This window comes from Pan paniscus, chromosome 5 (genome assembly GCF_029289425.2).
Source record: "Pan paniscus chromosome 5, NHGRI_mPanPan1-v2.0_pri, whole genome shotgun sequence".
Lineage (NCBI taxonomy): Eukaryota > Metazoa > Chordata > Mammalia > Primates > Hominidae > Pan > Pan paniscus.
In genome coordinates this window covers 190,912,706-190,932,410 of record NC_073254.2, presented here as the reverse complement: position 1 = coordinate 190,932,410, position 19,705 = coordinate 190,912,706, and the positions used below count along the sequence as shown (strand labels likewise).

The 19,705-nt window shown below is 36.0% G+C and overlaps 1 protein-coding gene across 9 annotated transcripts in view; it reads right to left on the bottom strand.

Moving 5' to 3' along the window:
* The window catches only part of LOC129398082 (zinc-regulated GTPase metalloprotein activator 1A-like), a 43,014-nt gene extending 24,913 nt beyond the window's left edge, over positions 1-18,101 (bottom strand). For 2 of the 9 annotated variants that reach the window (XR_010112557.1, XM_063605568.1), the window contains exons 1-6: positions 17,528-17,757; positions 14,412-14,498; positions 11,970-12,066; positions 10,778-10,869; positions 2,710-2,769; positions 1,140-1,177 (exon numbers count right to left, since the gene is read on the bottom strand). Coding sequence is in view for 8 of the 9 variants with exons in the window: in XM_063605568.1 (XP_063461638.1) it covers positions 1,140-1,177; positions 2,710-2,769; positions 10,778-10,869; positions 11,970-12,066; positions 14,412-14,498; positions 17,528-17,666 (513 nt within the window). In the remaining variant the exon portion in view is untranslated. Of the gene's footprint in view, positions 1-1,139; positions 1,178-2,709; positions 2,770-10,777; positions 10,870-11,080; positions 12,067-14,411; positions 14,499-16,434; positions 16,554-17,527 lie in introns of those variants that run through there. The other 7 variants (XM_063605567.1, XM_063605566.1, XM_063605570.1 and 4 more) reach the window with 7 other exon arrangements.
* Between the last annotated feature and the right edge of the window lie 1,604 nt (positions 18,102-19,705).

The following is a 19,705-nucleotide window of genomic DNA, read 5'->3' as shown; positions in this document are numbered from 1 at the left end:
GTAAAATCCGGTCTCTACTAAAAATACAAAATTAGCTGGGCATGGTGGTGTGCACCTGTAATCCCAGATACTCAGGAGGCTGAGACAAGGGAATCGCTTGAACCTGGGAGGTGGAGGTTGCAGTGAGCCAAGATGGTGCCACTGCACTCCAGCCTGGGCAACAGAGTGAGACTCTGTCTCAAAAAAAAAAAAAAATTAACACGTTCAGATATGAGGTTGGATACAAAACAGACACTAATTTTTAAACACTGAATTTAAACTTCTAAGAACTTACTGCTTTGGGCCCTATCCATATGCTCAGATTGGGAACGGGTCAGTGGGTGGGATGATTTCATTCTCTTCTGCCTTTAGTGGTATTTCACTTGGGAAGTTGAGAAACATCATTTTACTGTATGTAACAACATACTTTTAAAGATCTTACTAAATGCATTTTATAAATTAAACCTCATTTAAATGCATTCTAGGACCTTAAAAGTTAACAAAAACATTCATAGCAGGATGTCTTTTACACTTGATCTCAGCCAAAAGACCAAGAAGTGATGCAAGATGCCTTTTAATGGAGAGAGTCTTCTTACTAATCCTATGTGTATATCCTGATTTTCTTCGATATGTACTTTTTAAATTTTAAGTTCCAGGGTACATGCTCGGGATGTGCAGGTTTGTTACATAGGTAAACAGGTGCCATGGTGGTTTCCTGCACCAATTAACCCATCACCTAGGTCTTCAATATTTTTTAAAAACTCATTTCCAGTGTGTGTTTAATAGTAATTTAACAAGAAAAATAAGATCTCAGATGCTTTATCAAGCTCAGCTTCTTCTATGGAACAGAAAAACTTACCAATATTGGGGTTGAATCCTTGTGAAGAGTTATACATACCAAACTCTATCCTAACCCCATATGCTTATTACAAATTATAATTCCAAATTTTATCACCAACTCAAACTCAGAGTAATAGAAAAGAAATATTTAACACAAACTAATAATTAAAACACAAATTTCACCTATTGTTCAGGATATCTTTTTGAGAAAGGTTTTTGTTAAAGAAAATTTCAGATACAAACATAAAGAAAATTAAACAATCAATCCCCATATTCCCAGCTCTCAATAATGAGCCACTCATAGCAATCTTTCAACTTACTTTTAATCCATATTTTGAATCCACAATAGTTATGATACCTACAAAGGAAAAAACATTTTAATCACTTTTTAAAAAGAATGTTTATTAATATTTATGCAACCATACTTCAGAATGAAAATTAAAACTAACCTATTTCAGTTCACAAATACTACTCAATAAAACAATGTACTGTTTTTTTCTCTTGCCAGTGCTGCCATTTAATTAAATTCCAGTAATAAGTCAATGTGTTTCATGAGTGGCTAGCACTACTTTAAGGCACTAGAGAAGATATAAAACAAATAAAAATGTTAAATTAAATAAATAAGAAAATAAGATTTCCTTGGCACTGAAAAAGCTTACAATCCAAAATATAAGTCAAATTTCATAACATAGTCAAATGTGATAAGTACATAAGACAGGTTATTTCTAGTTTATTTTCACATAATCAAAATCAAGACTTTTCTTAAGATTTAAATTATTGCCTAAAGAATGAGACATCTTAAGGTATCATTCCTAACATCTCTCACCAAATCCAAATCCAACTCATAAATGTTTTACATAACATATGCCTAAGTTTCCAAACTACCAATTCATTTTGCAATCTCTGAATATATGCTGATAACAAAAGAATGAGTTTAATTATGCCTAAGGAATTCAACCAGTTACCCGCCACATATATTAGAGCTCAATGATGGGGCCCAGCTTAATAATTCTTAAATTTCTTAATGATTATTACTTTTGAAAAAGTAAAAAATTTCGACTGGTTTTTAAAAAGGTGAAAAAGGGAAAGAGAAAGGGAGAAAACATAGTCGCTTAACTAAGAAAGTTTCTAATATATTTTCAATGAAGGCATGTCATTGCCCAAAAGTGTTCAGGTAAATAAAGTAAGGGAGGAGTGTTTAATTCTTATCTTCAAGAGAAAATAAAAGCAAAAATATGATCCTCATATTGCCTGGCGGATTAAAATAAAAGGCTCTAACATTATATTAAGGGCATAAATCAAACAACAGAGGATACAGAAAACCTACAAAGCATTTTTTTTTTTTTTAAAGAAAACCTTAGTGGAAGCACTAAATTCGAAGTTGAGTGACATCGAGTTCCACCACTGTCTGGGGTTTTTTAATCTATATGAACAAAGACTTCATCATTAAACTAAAGTGTGAAAAGAACAACAATGCAAGGAATTAAAGTTATAATATGAATGAACAACAATAAGCTTAACCATAAAGATTTTACTTAAAAACAAAAGAGGCAGGGTGTGGTGGCTCATGCCTGTAATCCCAGCACTTTGGGAGGCCGAGGCTGGCGGATCACCTGAAGTCAGGGGTTCAAGACCAGTCAGGCCAACATGGCGAAACCCCGTCTCTACTAAAAATCCAAAAATTAGCCAGGTACGATGGTGCACGCCTGTAGTCCCAGCTACTCGGGAGGCTGAGGCAGGAGAATCACTTGAACCCAGGAGGTAAAAGTTGCAGTGAGCCGAGATCATGCCACTGCACTCCATGCACTCCAGTCTGGGCAACAAAGTGAGACTCTGTCTCAGAAAAAAAAAAAAACAAGAAAGATAAAAGAAAACTGTTTTTTAACTTACCATCAAGGTAAATATCACTCCCTAATTCAGCATCAACCCAAAACACAGAAGCCACTGCACCTGAAAATATATAATATTCATCAAATAAAAATATTTCTTCACACTGAGAAACATGATTCTATCCATGTTTTAATTTGCCCTGATAAAACTAACAGGTAAACACATATATCTTCTTATGGAAATTATAGTGATAGAACCTTTAACTATTTATAGCAAAAGGGAATTATAGTGACAGAACCTTTTACTATTTATACCCATTCCATTTCCATCTCTCGTTATTTCCTTTAAAAAAGACCAATTCTAACCACATATAAACAAAACATCATTCTTCTACCGATGCCATAATAATTTAATTAACAGATATTATCAAACAATTTGAGCAGTATGGCTTTGTGCACATCAGACTTATTTTTATTTTCTCACCTCTTTAATATGATAATCATTCAATCATAAATAGTGAATTATCACTCTAAAGGAAAAGGAAAACAAAACATAGATAATTCCAAAATCACTTGCCCCAAAAAAATTTACTTGCAATCTGTGTAGAACTAGAAGTAAAATTATATACTCTATGGCATTACTAATTATTTCTCACACTATTTATTTAGTACTGTATAAAACCTGGGTCTTAGGAAAAATTTTTCCTAAATAATAAATTAAAACTTGCTTTTGACAGAAATTGGTTCAGTACCAAACCACATACCCTGATTAGTATGCCACAACGCAAGAAAAAGAAAACTGACAGCAAGGAAAGTATTTGATTTTTGAAAGCATCACGGGCCCAGTTAGTGACAGGGCTGTCTAAAAGAATGAGTGTAGGAGAAAAACAAGGATAATCAAACGCATTCCAACGTCTAAAGCTGTCCACCTACTCTGACAAGATGTAGTCCCCCAAGCATCACTCAGTGTCAACAATGAAATACCTGTCAGCTGTTTACAGTGATTACTCATGCAAGATATAGCAAGGGCCACAAGATCTAATGGTTTCCTGATACCTATTGATTTTTTTTCCCAAAAACTTAATAGTTTTCCAATTTGACTCAAATAGGATTTGTGAGTAACAGGGGCTGAATCAATGTCCGTTCTTTTCAAGGAAATTACTTTACCATGACGATTATTTAACTTAGAACTGGAGAGTGTCAGTCTCCAAAACGGGAAATAAGAATTTTGTTCACTTTCTTGGCTAAAACATGATTTTAATTAATGAGGGGGAAAATTAAACCTACTGTATCACTACTCCAAACAATAAGTCATTTAAAAAAGCATGAATTTTTTCACTCAGTAAAATATCTAACATACATAAATCATTTTGTAATTTTTAAAAATTCATTGATTTTTATTCCAATAAATAGTTTACAAATCCTACTGTTAATATTTGCCTCTTAAGTTGAAATGTGAGAGTATATTAATGCTTTATTCTAAAACGGGTATTTATCTTTGATATAATACTTGCCAGACTACATGAGAAAGATCTATTTAAAATTTGGATGTAGGTATTTAGGAGGAGTAAAGATGAATGAACAAAATTGATCAGTGGCTCTCAAACCAGGGTGCTTTTCTCCCCAGGGAATATTTGGCAATGTCTGAAGATGTTTTTGGTTGTCTTAACTAGGGGAATGCTACTGGCATCTAGTGGGTAGAAGCCAGGGATGTTGTTAAATATCCTACTCTGCACAGGGCAACCCCCTCACAACAAATAATGATCCAACCCAAAATGTTATTTGTGCTGACACTGAGAAAACCTGAACTACATTTTAGAATCTCCCTTCTTCAAAATCTAATAAAACAAAAAATAAAAATAAAAAATAAAACAAAAAGGCCAACATTTTATTAGCAGCAACCAAATATAAAAGGGCCTGCCATAAATTTTGAAGACTGATAGTCAAAATAAGAAACAAAGTTATAGGTGATTGATGGTCATTCCCAACTCTACCCCTACCTCCAATAAGAGGTTGTAGGGAAATAGTTTACAAAATCCTAAACACTTACCAGAAATACACTCCAAAATGGCAAAAAGTAGAGCCGAGGAATGAATAAGCAACACAGGGAAAAGTCAACAAAAAAATTTCAAGAGTGAGTTTTAACCATCTCCATGCTTTGGGAAGGAGAAGGTCAGGTCACATTCTAGGGCTCAGAACAAAGAGAAATGAGAGGTCTGAGGTCGAATGATGTCCCTATACAAGGCAAAGTAATTTTATTCATAAGCAGTTGGGCAGACCCAAGAGTGAGATACTTGGTACTTCAAGAGAGCAGAGCCTAAAAGCCACATTGCCCCCTTTGGCTCTCTGAATCACCACTTTTCCCTTCTCTTTCCCTCCACTCCAACAATATACAGCTTTCAAACTAGGGCTCAGGAGAAAAACAAACTTGGGTAAGGAGAGTGGAGTATTAAAAATATTTCCCATCAGCACCACATAGAAGTTCTCCCATATCAAGAAGAAACATGTATGCATATGTATTACAGCCTGACAAAAAGAAACACACACATACAGGGAATAAAAAGCAAGAAAGAACACAAAATGAAGAAATGAATAGGGCACACAAGTGGCAAAGAACCCATTCTGGAAGGATACACAACCCAATAAAAACTAAAGAAAATTCTCAACAACTTCATCATAATGAAGAACTTGAAAACAATACAACCTTATAATAAACAAGCTCAAAAGCAAGAAGAAGCAGAATAAGATGAAAATGCAGTTTGTAGTGCTAAAGAAACTTAGAGCCTATATAACACAATGATTTAACCAATTAATTCATTTAAAATATCAAAAACAGGACAGACACTGGAGAAAACAGAATTATTGACAAAAAGAAAGCCTTCAGATGATCACAGCATCTGAAAAGACAAAATCAAAGCAATTAGAATACATACGAAGAACAAAAGAAAATTCAGTATTAAAAAAACTGGTGTCATGAAGTAGAGGATCTAATAATTTGACCAAAAAAAAGTATTCATGGTAATAAGGAAAATGTTCTTAGAAGAACTAAGGGCATATTATAATTTAGGGAAAAATGATTATAAGTGACACTTAGATATACCTTGTTTATATTACTGAATTTCAAAAATAAAGAAGAAAACTCTCAGGCATTTTAGATTAAAAAAAAAAAAGTGCCTTCAAGGAGGGAGGGAGAAAAATCAGACTTTTCTACAGTAACACTAGATGTCCCAAAATAATAAAACAGTGACCACAAAGTTCTAATGAAAGTGTTCCCAAACAAGTTATTTTTCAGGAACGAAAGCAATAGACAGACATTCTCAAGCATTAAAGAAAACAGCAAGCATTGAAACTCAGAGACTATAATACTCACAAATTCTTCCTAATAAAAGGAGAAAACATTGCACAAAGAAATCCAGCCAATCAAACACTAGGAGATTATGGAACAACATTTACAAAGTTGAGGGGGAAAAAAGTGTGACTGATAAATTTTATACCTAGCCAAGTAATCCTTCAAGTAATATAAAAACAAAAGACAAATATTTTGAATCAATGAAGTGTATAAGAACCCAAAGAATGCATGCAGTACCTGTAACTTGAAAAGACTGCCTGACAATGAAATTCAATCAGGAGATAGACTAACTCGGGAATGGAGAAGCAACAGTACTGGTAATGAGCACCAAAACTATTAAAACATAGAACTAAAAGAATTATGACAGAACCATGACAACATAAAGAATATGATCAACATGAAACTAGGCCAATTAATATCCTACAATGGCCTCTAAGTGTTCAAGTGAAAGGAACAGTCACCTGTTTCTCACTTTAAATCAAGAGCTAGAAATGATTATGCTTAGTGAGGAAGTTATGTTGAAAGCCAAGATACGCCAAAAGCTAGGTCTCTTGAGCCAGTTAGCTAAGTTGTGAATGCAAAGGAAAAGTTCTTGAAGGAAATTAAAAGTGCTACTCCAGTAAACACACAAATGATAATAAAACAGCCTTATTGCTGATATGAAGTGGTCTGGATAGATGATCAAACAAGCCACAATGTTCCCTTAAGCCAAAGCCTAATTCAGAGCAACCCTAACTCTCTTCAGTTCTATGAAGGCTGAGAGAGGTGAGGAAGCTAGAGAAGAAAAGTTGGAAGGTAGCAGAGGTTGGTTCACAAGATTTAAAGAAAGAAGCCATCTCCATAACATAAAAGTGCAAGGGAAAGCAGCAAATGCTGATATAGAAGCTGTAGTAAACTACCTAGAAGATGTAGCTAACATCATTCATGAAAGTAGCTACACTAAGCAACAGACTTATTATTTATTTATTTATTTATTTATTTTGAGATGGAGTCTCGCTCTGTCACCCAGGCTGGAGTGAAATGTGCAATCTCAGCTCACTGCCACCTCCGCCTCCCGGGTTCAAGCCATTCTCCTGCCTCAGCCTCCCAAGTAACTGGGATTACAGGCTCCCACCACCAAGCCAGGCTAATTTTTGGTATTTTTAGTCAAGATGGGGTTTCACTATGTTGGCCAGGCTGGTCTTGAACTCCTGAACTCGTGATCTGCCCACCTCGGCCTCCCAAAGTGCTGAGATTACAGGCATGAGCCACCGAGCCCAGCCAGCAACAGATTTTTAATGGAGATGAAATGGCCTCCTTTTGGAAGAAGATGCCATTTAGGACTTTCATATCTATAGAGAAGTCAATGCCTGGCTTCAAAGATTCAAACGACAGGCTGACTCTCTTGTTAGAGGCTAAAGCAGCTGGTGACTTCAAGTTGAAGCCAATAATCATTTACCATCCTGAAAATTCTAGGGCCATTAAGAATTATGCTAAATCTCCTCTGCCTGTTTTCTATAAATAATAAAGCCTAGATGACAGCACATCTGTTTACAGCATGGTTTATTTTAAGCCCACGATTGAGATCTACTGCTTAGAAAAGATTTCTTCAAAATACTATTGCTCATTGACAACGCACCTGATCACCCAAGAGCTGTGATGGAGATGTACAAGGAGATTAATGTTGTTTTCATGCCTGCTAACACAACATCCATTCTGCAGCCCACTGATCAAGGAGTAACTTTGACTTTTAAGTCTTGTTTAAGAAATATATTTCATAAGGCTATAGCTACCATAGACAGTGATTCCTCTGATGGATCTGGGCAAAGTAAATTGAAAACCTTCTGGAAAGGATTCATCATTCTAGATGCCATTAAGAACATTTGTGATTCATGGGAGATCAAAGTATCAACATGAATGAGTTTGAAAGATGATTCCAGCCCTCACAGCTGACTTTGAGGGATTTCAGACTTCAATGGAGGAAATAACTGCAGATGTGGTGGAAACAGTAAGAGAACTAGAATTAGAAGGGGAGTCTGAAGATGTGACTCAATTCCTGCAATCTCATAAGAAAACTTTAACTAATGAGAAGTTGTTTCTTATGGACGGGAAAAGAACGTGGTTTCTTGAGATGGAATCTACTCCTGGTGAAGATGCTATGAACACTGTCGAAATGACAACAAAGGATTTAAAATATGACAGAAGCTTCATTGATAGAGCAGGGTTTGAGAGGACTGACTCCAATTTTGAAAGAAGTCATACTGTGGGTAAAATGCTATCAAATAGCATCATGTGCTATAGAGACATCTTCTATGAAAGGGAGAGTCAACTAATGCAGCAAACTTCATTATCATCTTATGAAATTGCGATAGCCACCCCAACCTTCAGTAACTGCTACCCTGATTGGTCAGCACCCATCAACATTGTGGCAAGACCCTCTACCAGCAAAAAGATTATGACTTGCTGAAAGCTGAGATGATCGTTAGCATTTTTTAGCAATAAATATTTTTAATTAAGGTATGTATGTTTTTTAGACAATTATATTACACATTTTATAGACTACAGTATAGTATAAACACAGCTTTTTTTTTTTTTTTTTTTTTTTTTTTTTTAAGAAATGGGGTCTCATGCTGTCATCCAGGCTGGAGTGCAGTGGTGCAATCATGACTCACTGCAGCCTCAAACTCCTGAGCTCAAGTGATCCTCCCAAGTAGCTGGGACTACAGGCCTGTGACATCATACCCGGCCAAAACGCATAACTTTTATGTGCAATGGGAAACAAAAAAATGTGTGTGACTCACTCTATTGTGATATTCAGTTTGCTGCAGTGATATGGAACTAAGCCCACAACATCCCTGCGGTATGGCTGTACAGTATAAGAATCACCTGAAGGGCTTATTAAAAACAGCTTGCTTGACCCCCTCCCTTAGAGATTCCGATTCAGTAGATCTGGGTTGGTCAAGAATTTGCATTTCTAACAAGCTCCCAGCTGAGGCTGAGGCTGCCATTCAACATACTACCAAGTAGCACTGGCATAGAGAGATCCCTGGAATAAAATTTACCTACTTGTGTGTGTGTGTATGAAAGTGTGTGTGTGTGTGCATGTGCGTGTGTGTGTGTGTGTGTATACAGTCTTGCTCTGTTGCCTGGGCTGGAGTGCAGTGGCGTGATCTCGGCTCACCGCAACCTCCGCCTCCCAGCTTTCAAGCGATTCTCATGCCTTAGCCTCCTGAGTAGCTGGGATTATGGGGTGCGCCACAACGCCTGGCTAGTTTTTGAATTTTCAGTACAGACTGGATTTCACCATGTTGGCTAGGCTGGTCTTGAACTCCTGGCCTCAAGGGATCCACCTGCCTCAGCCTCCCAAAGTGCTGGGATTACAGGCATGAGCCACCATGCCCAGCCCCTACTTGTATATCACAATAGTGAGATGATTACTTTTCAACTTTCTTCTTTGTATTTTTTAGGTATTTAAATTTTTTTACAATGAATGTTCCATCTTTACCCAAACAATAAAATCTTTATTGTAAAGAAAGTTAGAAGCAAGAAACATCAACTTTTTTATAACTACAATTTGTATAAAAGCTTTCTCTGTGATCTTTAGTTTTTCTTTCTTCCTCTGAAAAGCTGAATCGTGTTTAATTAAACTCTCAAAAGTATCAAGTTTTTGTCTATAAAATGGCAAAACTGGCTATGATGAAATAAACTGATACTTGCTATTTCTAATAAAAGCATACAATATATTTTTCTTTCTTACCAGATTCAAATAATATTTAATGCCAACATATTAGTCCAAGTCCTATCATCAGTCAGATTTATCAGAAAGGTATGAAAACCCATGCCTACTATAAGGACCAAAATAGCCTAATTCAATACTACTTTGAAAACATGGGGATGATGTTATTATGTAATTGTTTTAATTACAATAACCACTGATCACATTTGAACTCTCAGGATACTTCAATATTTCTTTTGGACAACTATGACCTGTTTAGTAAATTACCCCCAAATACTTTAACATAGTCTTACAAATCGCCCCAATGCCAGAGACCCAGATCAAAAAGAAAATAATGGTATGGGTCAGATTCACAGAATAAGCACTAACTTTTATGCAAACTGAAAATAAAGATTTTATCTAAAAGTTATTTGGGGAAAATAAGCAGACTTTATCAAGAATTAGAGCTTGGTAAGAAGGTAACAGAAACCCATTGTTAGAAACAGGTTGACTCTGTGTAGCTTTCCATAGTAGAGTTTAGAGTTTCTTGTCATGATTACCTTATCAATGCAGTATAATAACTACTTACACAGCACTTACATTGTATTAGGTATTATAAGTAATCTACAGATGATTTAAAGTATATGGGAGGATGTGCATAGGTTATAGGCAAATACTACACCATTTTATGTAAGGGACTTGAACATTAATAGATTTTGGTATCCTCAGAGGTTCTGCAACTAATACCCCATGGATGCCAAGGGACAACTGTACTTAGAGGTAGAACGTCTCTGCTCTTCCTACATGTCCTTATTTTTAACAACTTCTGTTCTTACAAATAATCCTAAGTCAATCAATAAAACTTCAAATTCTATTAACAGCTTAAAAGTACCAAGAAATACTCTGATCATTCATTCAACTGCCAAAGAAAATGAGAACCGAGTACTTTTCCTCTTTTAAACCAAAAAAAGTTTTTGGTTTAATACTAACAAAAGCTTTAATACTCATTTTAGATATTCCACTAATACATCTATTTACAATATATCACAGAACTATATTCTGGTTATTAATAATCTCACTTCTTACCAGGATCTGCTAATCCAGTGGTCTCTAACAGTATGTAATCAAATTTCCCCTTCTTTTGCATCAAATTCTCAATAGCTCTAAGGCCATTGTCCCTGGAGAATACCAAAACATAATTTACAGTTAACTACCTAAATATTTTGAAGTGATTATTATAAACACTTTAAAATGTATTCAACAACCCAAGACAAAAGTATCCTTAGGAATGTGAAAATTTAACTCACTTCTAACCTTCTAACAAAATGTCCGTCCCATATTTACCAGTGAGAAAACAATAGATGCATATATATAATAGGGAAAAAGAAATCATATACATAATAATACTTTATTAAAATTAAAAGCAGAGGAAACTTTATCTGACCAAGTATCTTTTTATAGCTTTATGAAATTTTTAAAAACCAACATACAAAATAATGATAAAATTTATTAACTATAGTAGTTTAATATAATAGCTAAAGGGACACTGATATTAAACACCATATAATTCTATTTTACATTAGGATGCAAGGTTTTAATTTCCTTTTTTCTTATTTTATCAAAAGTGAAGGAAAATCCTTAATAGATTACATTTTGGTTGTTCAAGAAAGTCTGTTATAATTTTATCCTTGCCAAAACATTTGACACAAAGTCAAATACCTAAGGGAGTAAATGATGCCGAAGAGATTTAATTCACTAGAATACACAAAATAAACAGTACAAGTAGTCATTTTTATAATTCATTCAACAAATATTTGAGTGCTACTATGTGTTGGGTAACTCTTCTAGGGTATATGGTAGACTAGTGAACACTGTCCTTGAAAACTTAACTAGTAGAACATAATGTAAGGTTTTTCTCTTTTTTGATAGTCATTTATTTTTTTTATAAGGTTGAACACTTAGAAATATGACCAATGACAGATTAAATTCAGAATAATCATTTTTTACATATGAGACTTTCATGCACTAGAGATTAAATAAGCCCTGACATCAAAAGCAATAAAAACTCAATAAAAGGACCAAAACATTAGAGCAGATAGAAAACACAGCAAGAAACACTTTAAGAAAATGCTTCCTAATAAGTTTATTTTCTATTTGTTTAAAAATACAATGAAGCAAACTGTGTAAATTCAGTTAAATTACTCAAGAAAATTAAAGCTGGAAATATAATCAATAAACATTTCTAGTAAACCATGTACACAGTAAACACATTCCTCACTTCACTGAACAGCAGAGGCAACCGTTTCTAAGTTCCAGCCACTCTTCATAGAGCTCTCCACCTTGGCTGACAGCTAAGGATTTCTCCAGCGCACTTCCTAGAATAATTAACAAACAGCACTCTTTAGCTTATGTCCATTAGCCAACAAAAAACAAAGATGAGGATAACTCAATAATGGAGATCTTAAAGCAGAAACTGCATTTTATAACTTATATTCTTTCATTTTATTCATGCAGCCTCGATATCGAAATTACAGTACACTACATTATTTTACCTTTTATTTAAGATGCCTTAAGCCCTGAAAAAGACACATCCTAAACTAATAAACATACCTACTTCCTCCTTAGGCCTCTTACTTGGCCACCCCCATTTCTTAATAAAGTAGCTATCTTGAAGGCATTTTTTTCTTGTCCAGGGTAAACTTTCTAAATAGACTAGTATGTTTTATATACTGGATTTTGTATGCCCTTCAACCTCTTAAGAGACCGCCTTATCTATCTTTTTCTTTTCATTCTTCTTCTAAATTGTTTCTGTTAGACAAACTGCTGAATATTCCCAATGAGTAAAAACCCTAGTTCATCTTGAGGAAGGTTTTTGGCCAGTGTACCATGTGCTCATTTAAAAATTAAACTTATAGGGAGGCCAAGGCGGGCGGATCACGAGGTCAGGAGATCGAGACCATCCTCGCTAACACAATGAAACCTCATCTCTACTAAAATTACAAAAAATTAGCCAGGTGAGGTAGCGGGCGCCTGTAGTCCCAGCTACTCAGGCGGCTGAGGCAGGAGAATGGTGTGAACCCGGGAGGCGGAGGTTGCAGTGACCCGAGACTGTGCCACTGCACTCCAGCCAGGGCAACACAGCGAGACTCCATCTCAAAAAAAAAAAAAAAAAAAAAAAAAAACCTAAACTTTTAGTCAAATTCACATATTTTCCTAGCAATACTTACTTAAGAAAGAATAAACTATATTTGAAATGCTTGTTATCTATAAGAATTATTTTAAATGTTTTACTTTTCCTCTAATAAAGAAATATACCAAATGGTGAAGTTCTAAAAGTCCACTAAGCAAATGAGCTCCCATAAAATCGAGTAGTTTTACACTTACATATTTTTTATATTTCAGCTAGGTATTAATAAAGAGCTTCTAAAGAGGTTGCTACAGAATTCAGACTATATACAGAACATTAATGAAACATGAAGAAAAGTATTGAGAATGCTGTGAAAAATAAAATTGCAAAAATGATCCGGGAAAAAATAAAGAAAATAGTAAGAATAAATGTAATCAGTGTGCAATAGGTTATTTAATAAGATGATGAAAAAAACAGTCTGTTATTAGAAATCTCAGGATTTTTGCCTAAAAAGCACTTTTCTCTTTAGTTTATTAAAACCAGAAATCGAATATAACTGGCTTCCCATCCTCTTCATAAAACCTAGCTCTTTTACTTTTTACAACTGAAAAAAAATAGTACATTTTAAAAGAAATCGTTTAATAGATATTGTTTTTTGGCTAGAAGTGAGCTTTGATTACAATTCATACTTATGAAGAAAAACTCCTATAAAGATAACAGAAGTATTGTGTCTAGAGCTATTTTTTTGACTACAGTTTAATATTTCAGTTGAGAAGTTAAGCACACTTATTTTCACAGATAACTTAAAATACATGAGGATAAAGACCATATGTTTACCTCATTTTTAAAATACTGAGTTTTAACTGCATTGCAGATAATAAACATTAAACAAAGTTAACTAATAACAGAAGCATTTTCAAATATTTTTCATGAGTTGCAATAGAGTCCATACAAAAGTGCCTTTCTAATTCCTAAAAAAAACATTTTTTGGCCAGGCATGTTGCCTCATGCCTGTAATCCCAGCAACTTTGGGAGGCCGAGGCGGGTGGATCACAAGGCCAGGAGCTCAATCAAGACAATCCTGGCCAACATGGTGAAACCCTGTCTCTACTAAAAATACAAAAATTATCTGGGCATGGTGGCGCACGCCTGTAGTCCCAGCTACTCGGGAGGCTGAGGCAGGAGAATCACTTTAACCCAGGAGACAGAGGTGGCAGTGAGCTGAGATTGCACCACTGCACTCCAGCCTGGCGACAGAGAGAGACTCCATCTCAAAAAAATAAAATAAAATAAAAAATAAACGTTTTTTCATATGTCTAGATTTTTACTTCTGGAGTCATTTATTTCAGGTAAAAATGTAGTTTAATTCTGTTAATAAGAACTCCAAAGTTATACAAAATAAAATTTTATTAAAACTAATTTCAGTATCTCAACCCATATAAATCTTAACAGAAATTAATCTAATTTTTCTAAAGCTATCCACATCAATACAATACCTTGCATTTTCATTTTTAAATATGGAATATCAATTCACCAGAGGAATAAACAGTCACACAAAATCTTGCAACATGACATTTATTGAACTTTACTTACCTTCCCCAAATTCATTTAAAATGACCGCTACTCTTTTACTATGTTGCTCTGTCAAAATATAGTTCAGAAGTGTTGTCTTCCCAGCACCTATAAAACATATTTTTTGTAAATAAAAAAATTCAAAATAATTTTAAAGATACAAAAAACATATAAAGAATCCTAACGTTTTTGAGAATTTGCATGCTATTTTTCATATATTATTTTAGTAGAGAATATCCTAGAGGATAAGATTAAAGCATCCTTTGAAACCTGTTGCAAAATACTTTATGTAGACATAAAATTTTATAAATATTTACAAACACTCCTACAAGTTGAAACAGTTTCTTCAACCCAGCCTAACCTTCCCTAAAATGTACACACACTCTTTTATTTATAATGACCTTTTATTTCAACATTAACGAGACGCAACTTCAGGCTGACTATATGGCTACTTATAGTATGCTTTAAATAATCTATATAAGTTTTTATGAAATGGGGAATAGAGCCAGGTAGTGTCAACAATGGACAGAATGTTCAGTAAGATAAATTCATAAAGCTATACCAACTTTATCCAGCAGGTGGCATATGAAACCCAATATGTCAATCTCCAGTAGAAAAAAAATAGTCTTGTGAACCGTACACACTAAAATTCATAGAGGAAAAAAAGAAAATCCTAACTGCATAGTATTGTAGTTCAATTGTATGACTATATCATTTCTTTATCTTTTTTTTTGTTGGACATTTGGTTTGTTTCCAGTGTTTTACTATTACAGTGCTGCTAAAAACTTTTACATGTAGGCTATACATGTCTTCTGAAATACATTAAGTTTTCTAGTATATAACTAGATCTTCCTATAACTAGGAAGATTTTACGGAGTATTAGGGTATTAATATCTTTTAGGTCATATTCCTTTCAAAGCTTTTTAAGAGATGAAGGCTTATATTTAGAGTACTTTAGGAAGCTCAACATCACAAAAATATGAAGTATAGAATGGAAGAGAGAGACTTAGGGCAATGAGGAAGATCTTAAAACCAGTCCAAGCCTGAGACAGAGGCCCTGAACATGAGTGTTTCACAGGGCAGTGATGTGAAAACTGAAAGGAAAGGGTGAATGTAAGAAATCTTCTAAGAGAAGATTTACTAGGGCTTTTTAACCATATTATGAAAAAAAAAACACTTTAAGACATAGTTCATTCATTCGAAGGTTTCTAATACGTTACAGATTTATGCTGGGCCTTGGTGAAAAAGTGAACAAGATAGTCTTTGCCTTCATAGAGCTTAGAAATATTAAGGGAAGGGGGGAATGGAGGGGAATTCAGTGAATAAGGAGGCAATTATGTCACAGGGTGACATATTCAATAGGAGATGCACAAAATGCTATGGAGAACCTAAGAGGGACATCTAGCCAGAGGAGTCACAGTAAAAAAGTACCTATTCCAAGGGGCTAAAACACTTGGCACCTTTGAAGTAACATTAGTTCATTGTGCGGGGCCAATTTGGCAGGCTGGAAAGGTTGGCAAGATCCAGATCCTACAGGTCCTTGTAATTCATGTTAAGGAATTTGAATTTTAACCCATAGGGACGCCACTGAAAGGTGTGACGCAGTCGGATTGACATTTATAAAGATCATTAAGGCTAACATGCAACGAATAAATTAAAGGGCAGCAAGACTCCAGATTAGTCAGGAGGCTTTTAGAGTATTCCAAATGGTTGGGATCACAGAAGCAGGATTTGGGGGGATGGTAACAGATGAAGTTTCAGACATGTTAAGTTTTAAGTTGTAGGACATCAAAATAGAAATTACACAGGTGTGTAGCTAAAGATGGACAAAGGGGGAAGGAGCAGGGAGCCTTAAAAAGAAGCCAGAGAAGCAGGTGGAAAAACCAGAAGAAAAATGTAATAGAAGCCAAAAGAACAGTGTTTCAAAAAGGGAAAATGGTCAGGGATAGGAGTGAAACTATCCCTAGATTCAGCAACAAGGTTGCTGGTATTAATTCTCACTCCTGAGCTTCAGATCATTTTCTCCAATGATCTACTGACCTACCAGTGAGCAACACGGCAAAGGCCCGAGGGGCACGTTTGAAATACATTGTTTTGGACAAGAAATTTGTTCATCTTCTCAGCAGAGCAGCCTCTGAATAACTGTGGGGAAACGCCAAAAATAAATTCCCTTATAAAATTACTTCCGAGCAAAAAACGGGAATAAACTTACAGTCTACAAAGTTTTTAAAAAAACAAAAGCAGTTATTTCTTATTTTTACATAAAAGGTCACGAAGTGGCCCAAGTCTGTACCTGTCTCTAGCAACAACTAGGAATATTATTTCCCGGAAACAGTATCATTTTATTTACATTTCTTAACTTTTTCCAAACTTCTAATACAGTCATATATTTGTTCTAGCCCTTCTATTTAACTGTAAGGTTTAAAAATATATTTCTCAAACTTTTCCAGTAAGAAACTTCTAGTGTAAGTGCATAAACCGCCCTTCACGAAACTACCAAGTTCACAAACTTGTGGTTTCGAGTATCCCTGTACACTCTCAACGTTCTTAGTTTGAGAAATAGTCTTGGAGGACAGAGATTTTATTCTTACTTCCTACGCAGTGGTTTACAAACAGACCTCCAAAAAAAGCGTTTAAGATGGGAGCACTTCCTGCCAACTGGCTGGAGGACTGTGGCTCGTGGGGAAGGGGAATCTACTGACGAAAGCCCCACGTGTCGGGCATTTTACAGACGGGACTTGCTTTCACGGCAATAGGTAGGTGGCTCCGGCCCTGTTTCCCAGGTGACAGGTATTTTTCCATTTTCAGGTGAGGTAGATGAGCGTCAGGAAGGTAAGATAACCTGGTAAGAGGTCACAGAGACAATTGGGGGGCGTGTCTTAGCTTCAAAGCCTTGTTTCAAAGGCTAACTTTCCATCTCACTTGAGAAACGGGAATCGAACGCAGAGGGGACCGGGCATCATTAACTCCCAAGATGAGAGGTAACCCCTACGAGAAGCAAGTGACCCAGCCCCTACCTCAAAGACATTTGCTCTTGATCATGAGGCCCCAATGCCTCAGGAGAAGAGGCACCGGCAGCCCGCAAAATCCCATGACACCAGAGTTCACGGCATTTTGTGACTGGGATGGTTAGTTACCTAAATACCCGGTGATGATTGTGACTGGGATCTTGGCGCCGAGGCCAGACTTTTTCTCCTCCTCGCTTTGCGTCGTCTCAATGGGAACCAATTCAGGACAATCCTCTTCCTCATCCGCAGATCCAACAGCCGGTAACATTCCGGCCTACAGCACGTCCCTACTTCAGCTGAACCGCTGGGACCAACCCGCCATACTGCAGCCGCGCACGCCCAGCGCGCCACTCCAGGCCTGCCCGGGGCCTGACGTCATCACATCGCGACGCCAGCTGATCCCGCCCGGATTACCTGGGCTCTGGACGAGAAGTGCCTCGTCCCTTAGCCACACCCCCCGGGGAGGTGGGCTCTCCCCGACGACAGCTGGACACGCCCCTGGGCGTGTTCTGTGAACCTGAGCGACGCTGCGGAGAGTCCTTAGGGCGCACTAACCACCTGTCTGAAGGTGTCACTGGCGCCTAGAGCCTTAATAAGCTACTGGCTGTAGGTAGAGCTGAGGCCAGCCTGCTGGAAATCTGGAGTGGGTAGCCTGACCTAACCAGTTCCCACAGGGCATAGATTTTATCAACTTGATTTTTTAGTCTCGTTAAAAAAAAAAAAGTTTTAATTCATAGGGGAAAGAATGGAAGGTTATAACATTACAATTTTAATTGTAATTTTTATACCTGAAGGATAACCAGTGACACTTTTTTCTTTATTATTACATATTATATATGTAATTCCAAATTTTTAGTATTCATGCATCACTTTTATTTATTTTTTTCTCATTATTTATTTGGACCTCAGGTAACCTAAGTTCATTAATCATATTTGCTGGTGCATGACACTCTCATCACTAATCCATAGATAGCCCTTCTTTCTAATATAAATTTATAGTGAACTCCTTTGACCTCATTCCTAACCTAAAAGCATTACCAGTAAGTTACACGTACCTATGTGCACCGCCCCCGCTTCCAATCCACAGCCTGCCCCATAAGATAGTAACAACAGTCATGAATTGGTTCTGGATTGCTGATCATTCCCTGTTTTCTTTTTAGTTTTATCACATATCCCACGTATGTACTTAGAGAATATGTTGTTTAATTTTGGGTGTTTTTGAGCTTCATAGAATTATCCATATAATATATAAACTCCTGAGGCTTGCTATATTTTTCAGCATCACTGCTGTCTTGTATTCTATTGTGTGGCTACACGGCAATTTATTCATTTCCTCTCAATTGTTCCAGGTTTTGCTCTTATGAACAGGGCTGCTATGAACATTTTTCTGACATATGTGTGTGCAACTTCCTCTTGAGTGTCTGTGTAAGAGTTGAATTGCTGGGTCCTAGATTATTCAAATGTTTTACTTCACAAGAAAATGCACAATTATTTTTCAAAATGTTTGTACAAATTGATACATTTTCCCAGCAAATTATAAGAGATCTCATTGGTCTGTATGTCAATATTATCAGGCATGCATTTTTCACCAATCAATTGAGTACAAAAGAAGACTTCATTGTGATCTTCATTTGTTACTAACAAGGTTGAGAATCTTTTCATGTGTTTTGGCAATATTTAATTCTTAGAATGACCCCGTAGAGTGTTATCCCTCTTTCAAACATGAGGCACCAAGAGTTAAGTTACTTGTCCAGGTTAGGTCATAAAAATCTATCTGATGCACAAGTAGAATGTTTTACTACTATCCTGATGCCAAATAGAAGGTTGACTTTTCCTTCCTTCTCTGAAATTCCCCATAAAATATACTGTGTGTATTCCATTAGTTCTACTGATAAGTACATATAACTTGAAAGTATTTATCACGCCTTTTGCAGAACACAGTTAAGACAGAGGGTTTATATTTGTGCAAATGAGTATATTATATTCACACATACACTCGGTCTGAGAAATCAGGTCTTGAATGCTTTGCCAGCTTTGACAATGTAACCATGAACCAGCTGAGGAAGAAATAAGGCAAATACCTTAGGCATGGTGGTTCAGTTCACTTTATTCTACCAAAGGAGAGAAGCTGTGATGGGTAGCCCAAAATAGATAGCTTACACCCTAAACACAATGGTTCATAAGCTTTTTCGTTTCAGGAATGCTATGAAGTATTGATTTTTTTGGCAACCTAAGGGAAGGAGTAACATTGCACCCACAGGCATCACACTATTTGCTTGATGTCCCTTCAGCACTGCATTACTGCCT